General features: G+C 42.7%; 1 protein-coding gene across 1 annotated transcript in view; it reads left to right on the top strand.

The window, feature by feature from the left end:
• ATXN2 (ataxin 2) overlaps positions 1-22,854 on the top strand; it is a 43,380-nt gene that overhangs the window by 14,657 nt on the left and 5,869 nt on the right. Inside the window, exons 7-18 of the mRNA XM_010161056.1 lie at positions 1,021-1,230; positions 3,300-3,482; positions 4,986-5,174; positions 5,926-6,033; positions 6,884-6,954; positions 7,661-7,968; positions 8,425-8,488; positions 8,598-8,750; positions 9,407-9,467; positions 11,484-11,668; positions 12,524-12,656; positions 22,365-22,510. Of these exons, the coding sequence (XP_010159358.1) occupies positions 1,021-1,230; positions 3,300-3,482; positions 4,986-5,174; positions 5,926-6,033; positions 6,884-6,954; positions 7,661-7,968; positions 8,425-8,488; positions 8,598-8,750; positions 9,407-9,467; positions 11,484-11,668; positions 12,524-12,656; positions 22,365-22,510 (1,811 nt within the window). The remainder of the gene's footprint in view (positions 1-1,020; positions 1,231-3,299; positions 3,483-4,985; positions 5,175-5,925; positions 6,034-6,883; positions 6,955-7,660; positions 7,969-8,424; positions 8,489-8,597; positions 8,751-9,406; positions 9,468-11,483; positions 11,669-12,523; positions 12,657-22,364; positions 22,511-22,854) is intronic.

The raw sequence follows: 22,854 nt of genomic DNA on the forward strand, positions 1-22,854 counted from the left end.
AAAAGGAATCAAGAGCCTTCTCTCCAAACAGCTATTTTCAGTATTTTCTGCTATGTGCACGGGTAATATTTATAAACAGACATCACTAGGCACTGTGTAGCAGGAATCGGTGTTTCATAAACCAAACACCTTTGGGGATGGATTTCAGCAGTAGCCTGTCCTTGAGGCATTATTTTTATAAGTTAAAAACCCTACGGTGTGAGATTGCTGTGAACAAATGAAAAACGTGTAGTACTCAGGTGCCTCTGCCTGGAGGGGAGGTCTGAGAAACACCTAAAGGTAAGTGAGGCTGCCTTTTCAAATACAGCTGGCTGTGTGCAGGGGGTGCGACCGAGCCTTGCCCAGACAACGCTAACCTTGAAATTTGTTCGTAGTCTTTGTGGTTTCTGGCATCCTGTTACTCTGCTGAATGAACATCATAAACCTAAAATACTCAGAATGGCTTGTGCATTCAGTTTCTTTTTTTGTTGTGGAAACAATGAATCCTATATCCTAGATTAAAATACTCCAATAGTACTTCCGATAACTGACCAAGGCATAAATGTGAGGACTCAGACACTGAACACCGCTGTTTTTTGTAAAGATAACAGTTCCTAGAATTGATATTGCTCATCATTTGGTTTGAAAGTAGCAGTTTGTATAGTTGATACTATATGTGAACCGCTGTGTGAGAACCTTTGGTAGCTGTTTAAGGACCTTGTCGAGAGTGATGCGTACTGTAGAACATATATACCGTAGGCTAACAGATCAAACTTTACTGTCTATTCCTTAGTAGTATTTGTAGATCCTAATTAACCCTTTGGGGAGTTTGTGACATCCAGATGTTAAATTTGACCCGCAGTGGAGGAAATAACCTTGCAGAGACTATTCTATTGGTTGCAGAAATAAACTAATCTATCCCCAAAGGGTTAAACATGAAAAATCATTTTGTCATATTTTACTTTTTTTTTTCTGTTGACCTTTTTCCCCATAATTTTTCTTTAGTTTTTATACTTTCCTTCATATCATTTGTTCTGTCAGGTGTTCCCTGGCCATCGCCTTGCCCATCTCCTTCCTCTCGCCCACCTTCTCGCTACCAGTCAGGTCCCAACTCTCTTCCACCTCGGGCAGCCACCCCTACACGGCCGCCCTCCAGGCCCCCCTCGCGGCCCTCCAGGCCCCCGTCTCACCCCTCTGCTCATGGTTCTCCAGCTCCTGTCTCTACTATGCCTAAACGCATGTCTTCAGAAGGTACAATACCACGATTTGTTCATGTTTTTGTTTGTCTTTGTTTAACTCCTTTGTGAGTTTAATTACAAAATTGTTTTTCCTCTTCATTACTTAACCTATAATTTGTGTTTAACTTTAGTTTATCAGACTATTTCTATTAACCTTTTTATTTGAAGAACTTTACAAAAACAAAATAAAGCTGTGAAATTTCCCAAGTTGGTATGAAATAAACTCAGCTTTGTAAACGCTGCTCAGTGTCTTAACTTACCCAACAGCAACATGCAGGACCTGATAACTTGAGAGGGCATTTTTAGGAATATAGACCTATATAAAATACCAAATCTTTCAATACAGTTGTTCCACAAAAAGCAGTTTCAAATTTAACTAAACCATTGAGTTACTTTTTGTAAAAAACCCAATAACAATAGTAATAATAATTTAAAAATACGCTTTATTCAGAGAAGTGCGCTCTGGAATGGGATAGGATAAGCTGCTTCAGAACTTCCAATCTGTTTTCATTGAGGCAGGGCAGTAAGGCAGCTCCCTGGCAGTCGGTAATACCCAGAGAACGGCCAACCCAGGAGTCTCCGGTAACTGTGCAGAAGTAGCTGAACTAAAATTATTTGTCGTCCGAGGGTACACTTAGGATCTCATCTTTAAATTCCTATTTTATTTTATTTAAGTGCTCGTAAAAACGAGCCTGCGCAGCATGGTCTAGCAGTCCTGGGAACATGCAGAAGGTTACAGTAAACTCACTGCAGACTTGCAGTCTCTGCTGTAGCTGGCTCCACTGGAACCACGGGAGAGAGAACAGCTAATTGAATCAGTAACGCTGTTCGGCAGCCTGCCTGATAAATGCTCAAGATGACCCATAACCAGGAGGTGGATGGCAGCAGGCATGTCCGTACGGCGTGCTACTGTCAGTTTATCAATGTGAGCTGTTTTTACATCGTAAGATACTGAGAATCCACATGCAAATTCAGTTATTTTTCTGCACTTGCAGTTGATTTGTCAGGCACTTGCCAGAACTGCTGCTTACTGCAACATTTAATTTCTGCTGCTTGAAGAGTACTGCTGGGATGTGTGTATTCTTTAAAATACTTGCCTGTGTATAATTTGGATTAAAGTGTGCTTTAGATTCAGATTTAGAGGCTGACATCTAAAGATTTATGTAACCAGAAGAGAGGTACTTGATATTTGAGAGCCTTACCTGAAACCAGAAAGCCATTATCTGAACTTTTCTCTTTTATTGACCTACATTAAAAACAAACTGTAATCAGCCAGACTGTCTTCTCTTCATACACAGTTTTTCCTTGTGAAGTATCAACATCTGAGTCTGATCTGGAAGAGAAAATGTTTGTTAGCACATAGAAACTGTACTGCTTAGACTTGAGCGTAACTGTTCTGTGACAGCTGTATAGGCTGTTCAGAATTACTGTGTTCACTTCTGACTTTAGCTTCTGGCGTTAAACATGCATGACTTGAACCTTGGGATAACAATAACTTGTTTAGTTGCAATGTTGCTGACTTGTAAATGAATTGTGACCTGCTGCAGGCAATTTAGCCTCGGTGCAGCATGCTCTGCTGAAATTCCCCAAGAGCATTGGTCAGCCAGTGGTGACTACTCTGTAAATAAATGTTCAGTATCATTGAGCACCTGACAGAAGCAACAGAAAGTTTTTATTTTCTAGAAAATGTTTGATAGCCTGGAACTGTGCTTATCCACAGGGGGCTGGGCCAGTGACCTTTTTGACTTGCCTTGCAGTAAGCAATATTGGATACTTGGAGTCAAATACTTCAAAGGCAGGACTTGCGTATCTGTTTCAATTCTGATAAAGCTTTTAAATATCAATGAACGTGAGCTGTCATAGCAGGGTGATGAGTGGTAGTCTGGCTGGACCAGTGGCTTGGCCTTCTTAGTCTCATGGATCCCCGGTTCTAGTCGATGTCGGTGTCAATTGCTTGACTGTATTACTGCATTATTGAGAGTTACGAGATTAAATCTGGTTTTAAAAACAGATGGTGTATTTGGGTCATCTTGGTGATAGACATGAAGTACTTATTGTGTGGGGTTGTCTTCTTTTTCTCAGGGCCTCCACGGATGTCTCCTAAGGCACAACGGCACCCTCGAGGTCACAGAGTCTCTACTGGTAGGGGTACAATTTCAAGTGGCTTAGAATTTGTATCTCATAATGCTCCAGGGGAAGCATCTACTACTGCAGTGGCACGAGGCAGCCCTTCAGGTGGGACGTGGTCATCAGTTGTCAGTGGGGGTAGGTAAAGCTTGGCTTATTGCAGACGGCTTGCCAGGGGTACTCTAGAGTGTGAATGCTACGCAGAATACTGCGTTTCTAGACAATCCAGGCTCTGACTAAACACTGATGTGCTAACTTAGCTTGCTTAGATGACATGGGAGAAGGGTGTTCCCAGGGAGCTTAGTAAAATAGTTGGTGAATCGGTCCTTCAAGTGCAATATTGTCTTAACTACAGTGAGGTTCAGTCTGATGCTATATGAAGAGAAAGGAAGGAAAAATGTGGGAATTAGTTGCTGAAGTAATTTTCAGGAATGTTATTGAAGGGGACAAGATAAGTAATATATGTTCCATTGCATCACGGAATTTGGTTCATGTTAGTGTAGCTGGGTTGTGTTTTACGGACGAAGGAGCTGTTTGGATGGAGGAAGGTTGGTGTTAAAAGATGAAACGATACTCAGTTAAGTTGGATGTATTTTTCCTGTAAAAGTTTTGCAGGTTTTAAGTGGTCATTTTGTGTTTGTCTAGGTACTGTAGTAGCAGGCGTAGTCAGTGTCTCTTCAATTAACATCTTGATTTAATATTTAACTTCAAATTTGAAGCTCAGTCTGGAGACACAGGCCCTAGTCTTGAGCTTTTGTAGTCGAGACCATGTTTTAATCAGTTGTCAGCAGCTGGGCGTTTTCTTGTATCGAAGGGCCAGTGAGTGACAGTTTGAAGTCTGATACTTCATTCTAGAGGAATGTAGTGGGAGTGCATTTTTCAGAAAGAAGGGCCAATTTAGACCCCCATAGACCTGTTGCCTTGTGGAAAAGTTCTAAAGTCTTCTGGCACTATCTGTGATTCGTCTTCTCTCCCCACCCCCCACTTTATATATTTTTAACATACAAGTAGGACTGTTAAATGACTTACCTCTCTTTCTCCTCACTCACTTGAAGTTAATATGTGATATAAAGCAGCTAACTAGCCACAGTGGGATAAGCAGGGAGCAGGAGGTACAACTTGCCATTTAAAGAATATACAGCTTTCTTTGCTGCCTTAACACAGGAGCAAAACGTCAAATAATCTTCTTCCAATAGTATATGTTGGGTTTTTTCCAGCTGGCAGACCTTCCAAAGAGGACGCTGTAAAATGGATGTGTTTTTTCAGCCCTTTTAAAAAGTTTTATGTCTGCTTGTATGGAGGCCTGACCACCTTTTCTGTTCTGCCTGAGACTGTGTTAACGTGAGCTGTTGTAGTTGTGCTACTGGGGGGTTGGGGAAGCATATTGCAGTTTCATGGTGGGCCTACAGGGCCCTGATATGTGTATTAGAGGACAGTCTGCAGAAAAATGGCATCACTTACCTGAAATACTGCGTTGTAAAGAACTAGGAGAGGTACCAGAAAGGTAAACAGGTTTTCGTTGACTGTATGATGTTCCACTAAGTATTATAAAGCATGTTTTTAGTCAGTTTAAAAATAAGCAAACTGCTGCTGGGCAGATGAGGAAACACCCTATAACTATTCTTTCCTGTTTGTTTCTAGTTCCGAGATTATCCCCTAAAACACACAGGCCTAGGTCTCCGAGGCAGAGCAGCACTCCCACGGGACCAGCTCTGCCTTCTCCTCAGCCTGGTACTATTCCCACTGAATCTGTTGCCATGCCTGTTCCAGCTGCCTCTCCTACACCTGCCAGCCCAGCATCCAACCGAGCAGTTACCCCTTCCAACGAAGGTAAGCTACCCTCACTAGATTCCAAAGGCTTACTTTCCCTAATCCCTGACAATGAATGTGCCTGTACAAGGGCAAAGCTGCTTTCTAAATGATAGGAAAACTCCCGATACGTGTAATTTTACTGTGTACGAGTTCCCCTTTTCCCATGATCGTAGCTTTAAACTGAGGTTGGGGAGAGGCTTTTTGGTAAGTTCTCCTATCCTTTAATGATCCTAGAAGAACTATCCTTTAAGGGTCCTTAAATTCCTCTCTCCTTTAAGGAATATGGGCTTATAAGTGTTTGACTTATTTGAGGATATTTTTTTTTAACTGAGTTCCTGGCTGTTTTCTAATCTAAAGAAGCTTAGGCCGTGTATTCAGAGAATATTTTGGGCCGGGCGAAAGGAAGGGTGCGGGGAAGAACATTCAAGGGCACATTCAAATGTCAAACCCTCAAATCTTTGTAGCATTCTATCTAAAGAGCTTGGACTGTTGAAAATAATTTGTCCTCAGTGTATATATTTTTTAGCCTCTGTAAGGTTGTGTGTATGATGAGAGGGATGTGTTTGACTGGGACTTTGTCATTTGGCTTAAAGACTGTGGGGTGGGGAAGGGGGGAGAGTAACCCTCCAGGATCTAACGAGGTCGCAGAAAATGTGTAACTTGGAGTTTTTCTTTTGTAAGCTAAGTGTGGTTAAATCTCTCTCTCTCGTGATCTCTCTTTGGGCGTTTGTGTTCTGTATAAGAGAGTAACTGGCAATTTCTTTTCTAGCTAAAGATACTAGGCTTCAGGACCAGAGGCAAAATGCTGCAACTGGAAACAAGGAGAATATAAAGCCAAGTGAGACTTCTCCTAGTTTTCCTAAACCTGAAAACAAAGGTTTGTATTAAAAGCTTTCATATATATACTGGAGTAATATAGGAATTCCAAACACTAAACCTGCTATACGGACTGCTTCAGTTAGCATTTTAAGGAAGACTTGGAGGCAGTCTGTCTTGGGTGTTCTACGGCGAAAATTCGGTCACGCTGTTGTGAAGTGGCAGGCCTACAATTTTAAATATTGTTCTTGACTCATTTCATCAACACAGAGTGTAGAGATGCTCACGTGGCTGGTGTGATTTGTTTTTTGCTTCTATTTTCTTCTCCCCCCCCCCCCTTTTTTTCCTGCTCACAAAGCTGTTTTTTCGCTCTCTTTGGACTGAATAGGTGTTTCTACTTAGGCCTATGCCCACAGTACCTCTGAGCATCGTGGTCAGCATAGTTTTTTAATAACTCTACTTCTTCCTATTATGCCTTAAACTTGGCTTTTTCTGCAGCATCTCTTGTTCATTCAGTTCTCAAAAAACCCAACCTTTTCATGTTGTTAATCAGAGTTTCAGCTTTAATTGCTATGCCTTGAAACACTGGCATGTTATGTTTTGAGAGTTTTATTGGATGCTTCTTTGTGTTCAGCTGAGTTCTGCAGTCCCTGCACCTCAGGGCTTCCGCCTTGGTGTGATGCATAAGAACTATAGATAAGTCAGTTATGTAATGCCTTGGTTTCACAGAGTGTTTTCGTGTGCTCGTACACGTAGTTCATGGAATTGTACCAAATTACAGGGAAAATGTTATCACTGTGTTTCATTTTTAGGTATGTAAACAGTGCCTTTTGGCAAGTTTAGAAACATAAGGGATATGTATAAAACTTGTCTTAGAAATGCTTTGACAGTATTGCTCTTCTGTTTGGCAGGTGTATCGCCAATTGTTTCAGAACATAGAAAACAGATTGATGATTTAAAGAAATTTAAGAATGACTTTAGGGTAAGTTTTCCTGTACGTGAGCATAATGGTATCGTAGTTCTCATGTGCATCCAGATTATTTTAATTAACGGAGTAAATCGCATGTGTTAACAGGAAAACAAGTCCTTACTACTCGTGCTTAATTTATGAAAATATCTATAAGAATTCATGCCAGATATTATAAAATCAATGCTGACTCTTGCTAGTACAGTTGCCTAATACATGTAAATGTGCTTATTGACTCTACACTGAAAACAGTACTTGAAACCTGTTTGATCATTAGGTACAAATAATTACCACATTTATGCTCCGTATGGAAGAGCTGTTCCAAAGTTAAGGGTTTTGACAAGGAAAATCGAAAAATTCATATTACTTATTTCCTGGTTATAATGCCTTTATTAAATCAAGTTATTTTTTCAAGTGGTACTGTTAAATCACACAGGGGATGAGTCTAGAGGGTTGTCTTAAGCTTTCCTGTCACTTCCTGATCAACATCTAGGTCACTTGAGCCGCTGAATAGCTTCTTTCACAGCGTAGGCTTAAAGCGTTGTCAGTGTTCATAGATTTCTTTTCTAGTAGAAATGGAAATGTATCTTTTAAAAGGTCATTTCCAGATGACTGAGGTCTATGGGGACTGTATTTTACTCTGTGTGTGTGAAAGCATTAGTTTGTCTCTCTCTAGTTCTGTATATCAATTTACTGAGTACATTCCTTGCTTTTTTTCCAGTTACAGTCAAGTTCCTCTTCAGATGCAGTGGATCAGCTGCTAAACAAAACCCGAGAAGGTGAAAAATCAAGAGATGTAGTCAAAGAAAAGACAGAATCAACCCCTAAAGAATCTATCGTAGAAACTGGCAGTAATGCTAACTCTAATGGTGGCAGTAGCAAACCTAATAGTCCAAGTATTTCTCCTTCAATAAGTAGTAGTTCTGAGCAAAAGAGAGGGCCTGAGGTAACTTCACAAGGTGTACAGACATCTGGGCCTGGAAGTAAACAAGATAAAGAAGATAAAGAGGAGAAGAAAGATACTTCTGAGTGAGTAATTATGCCTTTTAAGATAAGCACATCTGTTATTAGCCATTTGTAGAAAAAGCTGTTGTGCATATGTAGTACCTTAGTGCGTATGTGGCCAGTGTAAGTGCTCTCTGTTACACAGAGGAAACAGCAGGTGAAGTGACTGTACTCAAAGTCGTGAGTCAGTGGCAGAGCTGCTAAGAACTGCCTGTAGTCCTGTTGATGCCTAATTCTTATCTAAATGCTTATTTGAATGTTTTCCTGGCTCATGAGCTGCAGTGTCAACAGCAGGAAAACTTTCTGTATGGCTAAGTATAGTAAGAGTACTGTCAGTAAGTCGTGTTGTGTGAGTTCTCAGAAATCTCACTCATGGCCCTGAGGTGTTTCATCTCTTTACTTACTTAATTGTTAAGGAGTTCTGCAGATATGCTCATAAAAGAATAATGCTGAACATCATGTTTCGTTCTTTATGTCTAGGCAAGTTAGAAAATCAACACTTAATCCTAATGCAAAAGAGTTCAACCCTCGATCTTTTGCTCAAGTAAGTTATTTGTTTAGCATTACCTTTGAGCAGACCTTTATAAACAGATCTTTTACTTGGAGGATAATCGAGCTAATCTTGCATATGCATTGCTGAACTTTCTTTGTAGCCGAAACCTTCTACTACACCAACCTCCCCTCGTCCACAAGCTCAACCTAGCCCCTCCATGGTGGGTCATCAGCAGCCAACCCCGGTGTACACTCAGCCTGTTTGTTTTGCACCAAATATGATGTACCCAGTTCCAGTGAGTCCAGGCGTGCAGGTAAAGTGCAGCATACGCTGCCAACTTGTTACCGCTTTTGAGGTGATGGTCAGCAGGCCGGGGGGACTGAGGAGAGCTAAGTTCAAACATGAAATGGTACGACCTGTGTTACTCATGTAAATACAGGCACAGTTACAGTCTTGTTAAGTTTTAGCTATGTAAATACTGACTTTTCCCAGTGGTCCCTCAATCTAGATGTTCTGATAGTCTCAAACACTTGTGAGTAAGAGCTGCTGGAATTTACATTTGCTGTTAATCTGTGCAGACTTCCCCAGTTCTCCAAGCATAGTCTTGCACTCTGTAAATTTTAAGCAACTGTTCCTTCCTCCATAGCTTCCAGCTGTTTCCCACTGGTTTCTGGTCGTTTCAGGGCATACTAGGATTTCAGATCTAACTCTGTTACAAAACTGTCTGATGTAGTACATTGCTTGAAGTACCAGTAGTAGCGTTACTTGACTGGTTGTTGCAAACCATATGGTCTGAGTAGTTTGTACATACAGACTTAATCACAGCGATCCAAGAAAATATCATAGGTTAGGCAGAGTTCACTGAACATGTAACAGGGTGGAACACATCAAAGCTGAGTGGGGCCCCCAGCCTGGCACACGCTGGCTTTTAAAGCAATATCATAGCTTCAACTCCTCTTTCTGTTTCAGCCTTTGTATCCTATTCCCATGACGCCCATGCCAGTGAACCAAGCCAAGACATATAGAGCAGGTAAAGGTGAGAATAATACTGCCTGTTTGGTTTTTAGTCTGCATGCAGCATGAGTAAATTACGATGCTTGTGTATTTTCTAATCCATGTTAATTTGGTTTTGATTGGTATTCTAAACGCTACTTTTAATAATGGGAAGTAAGTGGAAATACTAATGCGTTTCTAGAGAAACTAATTCAGCCAAAACACCCTAAGTTTGAGTAATGGGGAGTTGCTTGGTTTGGAATCGGATTTGACAAATGGGAAAACATCTGTGTTACGTGGAACGTGAGGGTAAGCTGATAGTCTCCTGTATTTCCTAAGTGTTAGGAGTTTGTTTAAAGGAACTTTCTACTGGTTTTCTGTACTGGTTTACAGTCGAGCCCCGAATGGTGCCTTAATAGAGGTTTCTTTTGTCAACGAGCAAAATTGCTGTTTCTTCAGAAAGAGTATGCTGTGCTGCTCTTCTGGAAAGAGCTTACTGCTGGTTCCAGTTTGTTCTTTGGCATTCCTTCTGCAACAGTAACTGAACAGCTGGACTAACAATACCACGTTTTTAAGAAGTGACACCTGTGGCTGTGGAGAGGAGAACGTGGGGTGAGAGGCACTCTCTTCTGTGCAGTGCAGCAAAGGAGCAGAAAAATGATGGTCTTGTTTTTATAGTCGCGTTTCAGATAATGCTGTAATTCTACACAGTGCACGCTTTCTTGCAGTTTTACACAGTGGTTCGTGATGGTAGGTTCCAGTGCTGCAGCTCCAGTCACTGGAGGAGGAAATTGTTTAACAGAGCCATTCTGCTGTTCAGAAATGAACAAGTAGCCTTTATGAATGTAGGGAAGACAAAAGCCTGCAATGTATTTCTACTTTAAAACACACTAATTTTACTGTGGCCTGGCCCATGAAATCTTTCGGTTGGTAACACTGATTGTTTTAATCAGAAATACATTGCTGTGTGCTCATTATCTGGGTGAGGCCAGTCTCCTATTCTCGTTTCCTTTGTAAAGTTTCATTATTTTCTGCATATCCATTCTTTGAGCAACATAGTCCTGAAGGAGCCGCATGGCTTTAAAGTTCAGCGCCTTTATGCTGTTCAAGTTGCGCCCCGTAGATACATTTTTCTGTTGTTGATTTGCAGTGTAAATACGATTGTCATTGAGTGAATTTACTGCCATCTTCAACATTTTCCTCCTTTCCTCTCTCTCAGGGGTCTGTCTGCATTGCACACTGCAGTGGAGTTTACAGGTGCTGGAGTTAGTGTAGTCAGTAGTTGCAGTCTCACTGCAGCAAGCTGGAGCTCACCTTGAGCTCTCATGCCCTGGTGCTTAGTAGGCTGAATTAGTTTGTTCCGAGTGCCTTGCTGCCGTGGTTTGGTTGGTCGTCTTACCAGGATAGCTCAGGCACCCCCACGCTACAGTGCTCTGCTCTCATAATCGCTCTTCCCTCTGATTATTCCTACTCTTCCTCTTCTTACAGGCTGACTTGTCCCCTTCGGTGTTGACTGTGATGTAAAAGTTGCTTTCTGCCCTCCTGAGGGGTAGCACAGAGCTTAAAAGATGTGACTACCTCAAACTGCGGCTGCGTGGAGACCTTTATTCTGCTCTCCTCAGCCATAAGCACAAGTCACTTTAGCAGACTCAGCTTTCCAGGTGATGGAACAGTTGCTGAGTAGTTCCCGTAGAGGGTGAATTAAGCCTTTTGAAGGGGACAGGATCAAATTCGATTAATACAGGTGTCCTGATGTAACCTTTCTCTTCCATTACTGGTTCTTGGCAGTCTTTCTCTCCCTTCCTTCCTTCACAAAAGAACAGGCCTGGGTTTGTGGCCATAGACGTGGCTCAAAGGCAGCAATGAAAATCAAATGTTTCTTGGAGAAACTCCTTTTCACGTAGTTCCTTTCTGACAGAGCTGTAATATGTGGTTAAAGGTGAGGGGTGAGGATATTCCACTTGGTGACAGTGACATTGCAATGTAAAACCTTTCAGGAAGATCGGAGTTCTTCGTCCTGTGTGTCTAATGTGAGGCACTCTTTGCTTTGCAGTACCAAATATGCCACAGCAACGGCAAGACCAACATCATCAGAGCACCATGATGCATCCTGCCTCAGCAGCAGGCCCTCCAATTGTAGCTACGCCACCTGCTTATTCAACACAATATGTTGCATATAGTCCCCAACAGTTTCCTAATCAGCCTCTTGTGCAGCATGTGCCACACTACCAATCTCAGGTAAGAGTCCTTTCGGGGTGTGTGATAAGTCAAACCAGAAAGAATTTAAGTGGTTCAGGCCTCAGTACCCTGTTGTCTCCAGTCTTACCTCATCACTCTGAATGCTTTCTGTGTTCTGGAGCCTGCTTGGTGATGGTGTAATGTGCTTCCAAGCCTGTCACAAATTGTGAGGTCAGTTTAGAAGTTGGCATTCATTATTGATACTACCTTTTTAGCTCTTCAAAGAATTCCTTTCAAGTCAGGGCCAGGCCATCTAGTTATGTGTTCGAAAACTAAACTATTTGGTGTACTGGTACTTCAGAGTCTTTTAAATTGAAAGTGGGGAGGTTTAGATTAGATATCAGGAAGAAATTCTTCCCGCACAGGGGGGGGAGCGCTGGGACAGGCTGCCCAGAGAAGCTGTGGATGCCCCATCCCTGGAAGTGTCCAAGGCCAGGCTGGATGAGGCTTGGAGCAACCTGGTCTAGTGGAAGGTGTCCCTGCCCATGGCAGGGGGTGGGACTGGGTGGGCTTTAAGGTCCCTTCCAACCCAAACCAGTCTGGGATTCTATGAAATATACATATGTAATGGGATAAATACAGAATTACATACAGAAGCTTACTGTTTTATTAGAGTGGCAAAAGTTAGACATGCCAGTGTTTTTTGTCAGTCTCTAGGCCACTGCAGAAAATGTCCTTAAATTTCTAGAAACTCTTGGGATAATTGTGATAGCAGGAAATAGTTCATTTCCTCTGCATTTTAGTGAGGCCAAGCAATTACCCTTTCTAAATACGTAATTATTGTTCAGATGAGTCTAGTTTCTTTGTAGTAGTCCTCCAATTAACTGTCTGTTTTCTTATTTCTGTTGCGTGCAGCATCCTCATGTTTATAGCCCTGTAATACAGGGCAACGCTAGAATGATGGCACCACCAACACACGCACAGCCTGGTTTAGTATCTTCTTCCGCAACACAGTATGGTGCGCATGAACAGACGCATGCTATGTATGGTAGGAAACGTTTTGTGTTATATGTAACTTTTTAAGTTCTTACATGGTGCAGGGATGTGTGAGATTTAATCTCAAGATTCAGACGTGGGTATTGTTCAGATTACACCAGTAAATGTGGTTTATGTTTCATAAGATGAGCAGAGCCTTGAAAACTGAGCCACCTGGTTAAAATGAAAACTCGAGTATGCTGATTTCAGTAGGATGCCAGTGACCAAGATGAAATTTCAAGCTGGGAGCTGCTAAAGAATATCTGCTGAAAGAAGTTTGTTCAAGTTCTATTGATGCTCTTGACACAACATCCCTTGATTGTTTCTTGATTATAATTAGGACTTGTTTTATTGCAAGGCTATGACCTCAGTTGCAAAACTCGACTTTAGTTCTGACAACTAGTGAAATGCTGTCCTTATGATACTACTAGCATTATTAACAGTATGAACACTGCTGTTTAAACAAAATAAAACATGTGTTGCTTACCTTTCATTTTTGGTAAGTCAGTAAGTATATGAAACAGCTCGTGTATTGCTCCAACTTTGACAGTGAGTCTCCAGCATTCTCAGATGGGCATATTTCACTCACAGTGAAGTGCTGAAAATGTGGGTTACCTTGTCACAAAGTAAAAATGTGAAGGAACTTCTAGAGCGTTATAAATGTATGATAAATCAACGCCCAATTCAGAGGAAAAAATCCTCACTGCAAAACACGCTATTGAAAGAGGTAGAATCAAGGTTGCTGGAAGGCTTGGAAATTGTCATAAAATGTCAAAACAGCAGATGGTCTCTTGAAAACGTGGCATTTCAATACTTGTTATAGCATCTGAGGAAGACTTTATTGGGTCACGTATATTATTGACTTAGATTCTAATAAAAGATTTTCTGTACCTTTAGACATCTTTGTATGTTTTCCGGTGCTTAGTTTTACACTGCTACTTAATGGAAGTCTATGATGTGTCGTGAAAACTGACAAGGCTAAGAATCTCAAGTTTAGTGTGAAATCAATTCTGATTTTAAAAAGTCTGTGTCGTACCCATCTGAAATGAAAACATCCTGTCAGATCTCTGCAGGGTTTGGTGCCGTAGCGAAGAAACAAAAATATAGACAGAAACCTTTTTTGACACTTGGAGGAAGAACTTTTCAGCTCATTTGTGCTGAAGCTGAAATGGAAGTTACTTGTAGAGATTAAGTCTTTCTCTCACAGGTCCTTGCTAATTGTATTACTTTGATCTTTTCAACTCGTGCTTGAGGTGTCCATGTAAACAGATCTTCTGTTTGCCTTTTCATTAGATTAAATAGAATTCCGATAAAGCGAATGATCAAAGGCTTTCAGACCTTTATTGGTGAAAAGTCTCCTCTCAAATCCTAATTAAAATAAAACCAAACATGAGATAATCTGAGATTTGATTCAAAATGGTTGCATGTGACTTCCTAGCAATTTCCCATTGTGCACCATCCTTATCTTGTGAAACCAGTGGGTTCTACAGCACTGAAGTGCAAGCCTTTTCCCTTGGTTGGCTTTGATCAGAAGCCTGTATAGTTTTTTCACTGATATCCTAACTTAAAAGTGATAGATCTTGTTCTGTGTTGGTTTTTCAGCTTGTCTGTTGTAGGTATGAGACTGCCTACCAGTGCAAACAACTGAGTTGGGTCAAACTTGAGAATTCTTTGGTATTTCTGCTATGTAATTAAATATTACTTTTCCAAGAGCATCTAATATAACAGAAACTGCATATCCTCCTGTATTATTTCAAGTAGTTACTTGGTGACTCTTCTAAACGTTCTCCCACCTTCCAAATGAATGATCAAGTGCTTGAAATTCTTGTTATTGAAACCGTTCATCCCAGCTGGATCATGAACTCCATATGAGACACATTTTTAAAGTGTATGTTCTTGCCGTGTGCAGACGTGTTTATTGCCTAGTCAACATGAATTGGCTCAAAAGTCCCCTTAGCCTACAAAACTTAGAGTTAGCTACACACGAAATGACTTCTGATGCAGTGCAGCACTGTCTCAGTTCGGATTTTCACAAGTCTTCTGTGTGCCGAGTGCTCAAAGGCCTTGCCAAGACAGATTGTGGTTCCTCAGTATGTGTCCATCTGTAAGGTTTTAACTTCAGCTTCTGTTTATTGATATGGGAACGCTTGGGAAAACTGTAGACATGACTAAGGTGATACATACATGCTGCTTTTGGAGTACATTGCTAAAGAACGACGTGCTGGAATCATTCATACCTGAGTGAGTGACTGTAAGAAAGCATCCATAACTTATGTTCTCTATTTGGGGAATCTTATGTTTACCCCCACAGTATCTTTGAACACAATCTACCAGCGCACATTGATTCTGGTCTTCTTTTAAAACTAACATGAACTTACAGAACAACAGCTTCCCGGGAACCAACAACCACTGCTGGTTTTGATTTCTGGAGCGCTTGCTCAAACAACTTTCTTTTGGCTCTTCCAAATTGCTATTTGATTTTATTTTTTTTTTTTAAATGTATTTTTCCCCGTTGATACCAGGATGCAGTGGGCTGTACTGCCCTTTAATCCTTCAAGGTATTAGTGCTTTCTGGGAGACAGTTCTTGCCAAACTCACTCCGTTTTTTTCCTACGCCTGTGGTAGAAAGAAGATGCAAGGACAACCGCACTGAGACGTGGGGGTTGGGGGGCGCTGCTTAAGAAGCGTTAAGGTGTGAAATGTTTTCTGGTGAGATCTGAAACTCCATCCTCACTAATGGTTTGGGACAAGTTGAAAGTCTGTGGCAAGTCGTAACTGCCTGCCAGCGAAGAGAAATGCCTGTTGATCCGTTAAGTGAACGACCCTCACTGCCTAAAGCTGGGGTTTGTTTTCCTTCCTGTCTCGAGAAGAGACAGCTGAACCCAAAATACAGCGACCTACACTTACTGATAAGCACTCTTCCATTTTAAAGAAAAGTATTTTTGTCTAATGCTGTTAATGGAATATTTCTGCACTTCTGGGATTCCCCTGCCAGTCGCTGTGGTGTCCTGTTTCTGGTTCACAACGCGCTGTTGACGAGAGCTCGAGAGAAGCCGAGCTGCGTGCTCGCCGGCAGCCCCAGACATGACGGAGCAGTGCTTAAATCATTGGGGTTTTCCCCTCAAAACACAGTTGGGAAGGACAATGTGCAAGCAGCTATCTTCCTGTCTACCAGCCAGACGATAAAAACGTCTGTTACACGCTTCCGCTCGTAACTTCTGGAGCCGCTTAGATGTCCTTTCCGAGGGAAGTCTGAAAGGCAGGCGCTGCTGCGGCCGGGCAGCGCACGCACCGTTACCTGAACGCGGAGCTGGCGCTCGCACCCCTCCGAACCCCCACGCTGGTTGCAGAACGCACCGTCTCTCTTGGAAGCGTTGGCTCCCCGCGAGCTCCCCGGTACCAGTACCGTTGGGCTGGGAGAGTTTGCTGGCCGCCGTTTGCCGTTTGGCTGCTTGATCTGGCGCACAAAGACCGAAACTTGCCTTGTCCCGTTAGTGGAAAATTGGGTTCTCTGAGGAGAGGGTGGATTTATTCGTTCCTGTGACAATGACCTTGTGTTAGTTTTACCGTGTAGCTAATTGCCTGTGTTTTCAGCTAACTGGAGCCCTCTGAAAAGGTTAACTTTTGTGTTTAAGAACAAACCTGTGTAAAACCAGCCCTTGGTTTTATACAGATGCATTTCCTGTTTTTTGTGCTCTCATTCCTGTCCCCATTCTCCCTTCCCTTCTCCCCTTCTGCATATGTTTTACTGGTCTGGTGTTGTCTCTAACTTTATCTGGTTTCTGTCTCAGCAGTAGAGTAAATTCTATTACCCTGATAGTACAATGGTGGATATAATATAAACTTCAGAGGATTCTCCAGGGACTAAGAGTGAACCAGTCACCAAAGGTGTCTTGGAACTGTTAAGAATGACAGTGATATAGCTGAAAAAACAAGGGGCCAATTTCTGTTTTAATGTAATTACATTTTAACCTTCTTATTACAGTGGACTGTAATAGACCATTAATTGACATAAAGTTTATTTTTGTGTTAATTAAGAACTGAAGACTTCAGTGTCACAGTTCAGAAGGAGGGCTTACTTGAGACATGTGTTGTTTCATCTCCACTGGTGTAAAACTAAATATCCAGCTTTAATAGCACCTAAGTAAATAAAAATATCTGCATGGTTCTACAATCTTTAAAAAAAACTAAAAAGAGAAAGATGCTGACCTTTCCAGAAGACGGGAAGTATGCACGTGGCAAGAGGCTAATTTACCTTTCTATTTCCCAAATTCAGCATGTCCCAAAATACCATACAGCAAGGAGACAGGCCCTTCTTTCTACTTTGCCAGTGAGTTGGGTTTTTTGTACTAATTTTGATTGTACAGAAAAGCACTTTCTAAAGAACAGATGTTAAAGGAATGGGACGTGTTGAGGGAACAAGTTTCCTTGCACCAAACCAGTATGTGGAAAACGCAGGAAGGTTCCTTTCCGTGCACAGGGGAATGAAGCTGTTGAACAGATTTATGTGACCACAGGAAGCTGATTTGTCAGTCTAAAATGTGTTTTGCATGCTGAATAATCCCTAATTTTACTACCCAGTCTTTTTATCTGCAACCAGAAGCGAGTGCTGCATGTGCATAGCCTCTGTTTAAACCTAGGTGAAGTGCCTCATTCCTTCCATGGCCCACAGGGGATTTTAAAACTTGCAGGTGACTTCTGCTTGTAGGAGGCAGATTATCTGGTGCCTCGTTTCTTTAGAAAGCGCTGGCTCAAGTTCTGAGACCCTGAGTTGCTGCTGAGGTTCCTGCAGCTGCTTCGGTGTCACCGAAGGAGTGCATTTGTCGTCATCCTAAAGAGACTCGATGCGGGCTCCGTGCCAGTGTACGGCATCGGATGCGGCCTCCGTGGCAGACGAACGTTAGCAGTTCTGTTGCCTGGCTCCGGTGCTCCTGTGCAGGGTTGCCCAAGCTGGGGACCTACACCAGGGCAGGTGACGGGACAGGGGCTGGTGTCTCCGTGCTCTCCGTACGCAGCAGCTAACACAGACTTCAGTTGTGTGTGTGTACAGGGAAAGGCGGGTCACGAAAAAATACTGCCTTGTGTGCTGGTGTTCATAGCACTTGGGGGAATCAGGTTTTGGGGGGAAGTGGGGTGATTGGAGGATGAACTGTAGTTGTCACCCAGGATGTGGAAAGGAGGACTGCAGTGTCAGGGTGTTTTCAAACACGGTCCTGAGCTGCAGCGAGACTTGCTGCCGCACAAGTCTGTGCAGCCTGTGCCGGACACTCCTCTGGGTTTTTTTGAGTTAGCTCGTGCAAGAGGGATATGAGAAATACCAGTTGATCTCCAAAAATCTCTTCTGGAACAGGCTTCCTGTGTGTTTCTTGTACAGAAATGGTTCTGCGTGAACTAGTGTTGTGGGATGCTGACCTGTCCTGTTTTCATGCGTCTTGGTTTGGTGCACTGAAATAACTTTAATAAGCTCGTTCCTTTCGTGGATGATCTTTTAAGTGAAGTCCACTCTGCCTGTGTAAAATGCCTTCTTTAAATGTTTGTATTATGAAAGAAACGTTTGCTATTTCTTTGCTTCCTACCATTCAGGTCTTTTAAATGTAGTTATCCTCACCATCTTACTGGGTCTGGCAATAGTTTTGAAGTTTGTTCACTGGTCATAGTGGAAATAGGCTCTTCAGTGCATCTTTGGACGATGACCAACGATGACCACCATTGGCAGCACTGAAATTCTACCAGGGAAAATACGAAATTACGTTACATCATTTTTTGCGTGTACCCTTGTAGCTGGGAGTTCTGCTTGATTTCTGCTGCTCTGACCTCTTTTGATTTCAGGTCCTTCTCTGGGTTTGGTGGCTGACTACTACTTGTTTGCCTCTCAGGTTGCACTTTGGTAGAGTTGAATTCAGTAATTCAATCCATCTGGTATTTTTGCTCACTTCATTACTGAACCACTTATCTTCACTGTGTATCCCTGCAAGGTTAGTGGAGTGACGTAGTACGTTAGGGAACAACACGATGAAAAAGATGCTGAGGGGAAGGAGGTTAGCCCGGGGGGTATTTCTTGGGGAGAGGAAGGTGTAAAGGGTGAGGAAAACCAGTGTATTTCTGCTGGAACGAGTTGAGGTTACTTGCAGCAAGGAGATACACGGAGCTGTTTTGGCCTTTCCTAGAGCTTTCTCAGCAGTTCCTTGGATACTGGATGGCCATTTGGAAAATCTGCAGAGTACTGACAATGGGGGAAAATGTTGAATAATTGGCAATATTTTGATATTTTTTTCCCCACCTCCTGTCTTACCCTGTTTGCTGTTTGGTACGTGCAGTGAGCTGGTTTGGTGAACAGGCAAAGGAATCGTGAAGAAGGTCACAGTGAAAGTGCTTTAGTCTGGCTGAGCGGGTGCATTTCTCACGGCTCTTCTGCAGGACTTCTTTCACGGGCTTGCTGGTCTCACAGGCTTCATGGGTTTGTCAGGAGCTACGAATTGCACTGACTCGACACAGAAAACCTTGCCCATTTTAGAGTTGAAGTTTGAACTAACAGAGGTCTGTGCACGTGTTTCAGGCTCGCTGCCACTCGTCCTGAACCGTTCTTGAGTTATATGCAGTATCCATGCAGGATTTAGATAAGTGTCCACATAACATTTCTTTGAAAGACACTTTTAATATTACTATTAAAACATAATTTGCAGCAGCATCTGAACTAGTTTTAACCAAATTTGTAGGGCTTATTGGAGTGATTTGTTAAAGACAAAATCAGGGAGAGCAGGAGCTAGGCAAATAAAAATTCTTCAATCTAAAAAATCCGGTACTTTAAATGCAGAGCTATGGATAAAAGCTATTAGAAGGCTATGGAAGAGCTGCTACTGTGACAGAGACAATCCTCCCCCGCTTCTCTGTCTGTTCTTCAGGGTACCATTCCTCGGTTTAACTGGTTTCATAAGAGAGAAATTCTTCATGGTGAAATTTTATTGTATAATGTATTTGCTTCAGAATAACTCGGTTTATTATTCCCTCGGCTATAAAGAAATGAAAGATGAATTGCACAAATGGTTTGAGGGAGTACCGCATTATGTCAGGGGCTCTTAACGAGTAACGTGGCGGGATGTGGGAAGCCTTGAATATCTTACAACTTGGAATTAATTTTCATATACATTTTAAAACCTCTTGAATGGAGTTGAAACTCATTTGCAGTCAGGCGTGCCAGCTTTGTGGCTGAGCCAGTGGGGTGGGAGCTGAGGAAGATGGCTGGTAACGTGCCCTTTGGCAAACAAGTCCATCCCTCTATGAATTATTCCTGTTGCTTTGACAGAGATAATAACTTCTGGCCTTCCTCAGCGTGTGTGTAATAATGAGGTTGAGAAACCGTAATAATAATAACAATGATAATGCTGCTGTTGGAAACCATAAACCTCATACTGTAAAAATAATCAGAGTTTCCATTGCTGATTTTCATGTAGCCCTTGTAAGAAGGACCGGCGGTCCCACAGCGAAACGCTTCCCAGGCATGGTTGAGATGCTGCTGCAAAATACATTTTAGTAGCGATATGAAAGACAAACAGACTTTACTTGCATTTGAAAGTGTAACCAGGTGCAGTGGCAGAAGATACGGGTGGTTTTGCCAGTGTGCATAAAAAACGACGAGGTGTTTTCCCAAACCCTCTCCATCAGAAGTGCTCATAGTGCATGAGCATGCTTGCACGCTCGCGCAGACGTGCGTTAGGATCGACTCGGAGTGCAGAAGTTGGGGGTTACAGGGGGGTGGGGGGTTCACCTGCGTGAGTAGCCTGAAGCCGTAGTGCACCTCGCTGCTGGGGTGTTGGCTCAGTGGAGGTTTAATAGCGCCCTCGGGGCAGCGGGGTGGGATCAAGTCAGGCATGGTAGGCAGTTTTGTAAAGGAGACACCTTCACAGTGGCCTGTACAGGGGAGAAAAATCTCAGTATGGCAAAAAAGATGCTGTCTACATGTATCCTGGTGTGTCTGAATATTTCAGGATAATATTTATAGGTGTTGTAGCAAACCAGACTGGAGGAAAACAAGTACGTGCAGGGGGTAGGCGTGTGTCAGGGCCAGTTAACAGAGCACAGTGGGGTTGCTGTCTTTGCTTTTGCTGAACAGCGTTGTGCTTTCAGATGCAGCTACATTTTGGTCCGTTTTCTCCACCCATCTCGTCTTTCATCCTTTATATCCACTCAGGCGGTTCTGTATTCATGAATTTAGATCCCAGCGCAGTGAAACGCTCCCGAAAATGCAGCAAAGCGTTCCTTGCAGAAGCGAGATGCGAACACGCAGGGCAGGTGGTTGCAGCGTAATGGTTGCGCTGGAGGTTTCTCCCCGTGCTCTGCTTTTCAGGTTTGTTTACTAGGGCTAGAAAACCCCACCAGAACACCCGTCGCTTCTAAAGGTATGCTGCAGGCAGGCGTTGCATTCGCCACCGAGTTCTCAGTAATACAAACCCCATTAAAAAAGCTGTAACCCAGTAGATAAGTGGTAATTAACTTTGGTCAGGAAGACAAAAAGGTACCAGGGCAAATCAGGAACAGTTGCAGGGAGCAGATTCAGGAATGGGTTGATAGTTTGCTTTGACTGTTTTGTCTTTTAGCACTCCTGTCAGCAAAACTGGCCTCGGTCTCGATGAGCTGCAGTACTGGAGGGAGCAGTGCGCGTTGGCACCTGCAGAAGTGTAGTTGCAAACTGTGGGCTGGTTGTTGCCCAAGAGCCCCAAGAGAGGGGGAATAGGCAAAGCATCTTCATTTCCTTAGGGTCTTGCATTCCAGGTGCACGCTTAGTGTTTAAAGGAAGACTTGCTGTCACTGTGGCTATTCACACTGTCTTTAATTACCTTACAAGTAAGACAAAAGGGGGTTGGTGTGGCCGGTTTGGCAGCAGAACAGGGCAGGACTCCTCAAGGAGGGGCTTGTTGATATTAGTTTGTTGTTGGAGACTGGGATGGCTGTAGCAACAGATGTGGTTTCACTGGTGTGAAAGTTTTGTGCTGTTAAGCTTTTCCCTTTTTTGGAATTCTCTACCTTGTTTGCTACTGTTTCAAGGAATTAAGAATTTCATGGCAATGCTGAGAAGCTCGCAGAATGGTGGCGATTCAGAAAAGCCTCTGTAATTGGCCTTGAGGGGAGAGGAAAGATAGGTTATTTTAGTACAGGATACTGGCTTCAAAAATTTGATGCTCAAGCAGCCTTCGTTTTCTCAGCTGTGGTGTGTGTAATGTCCCTATAGCTCCTACATGCAGTGTGTGTGCTGTACACTGACTGTACTGTGAGCAATTTCCAGAAGAGTAGCATGGTGAGGTTAGCCAGGTATAAGGCCAAAGAATTTTTTTGGATGGTGGAAATAAAAATGGCTTGTAACACCTTTGAAAAGTATATTTCAGGAAAAACTAAATTATACGAAAATGACAAATTCGATATTTTAAACTGGTCTGTTTGACAAAAGAAAAGATGAAATACTGCTTTTTCCTATGTAGTTTCTGTTACATTGTCAGACTAGGGAAGATGAACTGTCTAATTATGGTTATTTATAGACTTTCCTGCAAAACCAAACTACACAAAAGCAAGGTAAGATACTCAGCTATTTGCAAGATAAATATTTCTTTTAGAAGGGGGAGGGAATGTATTTACAGTATGTTTGAAATATAGTGAAATCTTCAAGTGCAGATGGTGACTTGATGTGTATGCTATATCTGTTGTTAAATATTACTCTTTTTCATCCTAGTTTCCACTGGCTCTCTTGCTCAGCAGTATGCCCACCCTAATGCTACCCTGCATCCTCATCCTCCGCATCCTCAACCTTCTGCCACACCAACTGGCCAGCAGCAAAGCCAACATGCTGGAAGCCACCCTGCTCCCAGCCCCGTGCAGGTAACGGAACTCGAGGGAGTGAATGTCTTTAAATTGTGTTTAAAGTACTCTGCTGGAAGGTGTTGCATCTGTGTGATGCTTGACATCAATACACTGGTATCCTTCAGAGGCAGAGTAGTAGGATGGAGTAGTTGCCCAAACACACGGCATGCAGTTGTTGTCCAGATTTCCCTGTTTTCTGGAAGGAAGGAAGTAGAGCTGTATAATGTCATTTTCCTCTGCTTGCAGTGGCTAGGACTCGGAGGCGGTAGGCTCATGACATAGTTTGTTAGATAAGCTAGCAGGGGAACTTGTGACAGTCCCTTTTCCTTAGTAAGGAGTCCAACCATTCATTTCTCCACAGG

Source organism: Eurypyga helias, unplaced genomic scaffold (genome assembly GCF_000690775.1).
Source record: "Eurypyga helias isolate BGI_N326 unplaced genomic scaffold, ASM69077v1 scaffold7151, whole genome shotgun sequence".
Taxonomy (NCBI): domain Eukaryota; kingdom Metazoa; phylum Chordata; class Aves; order Eurypygiformes; family Eurypygidae; genus Eurypyga; species Eurypyga helias.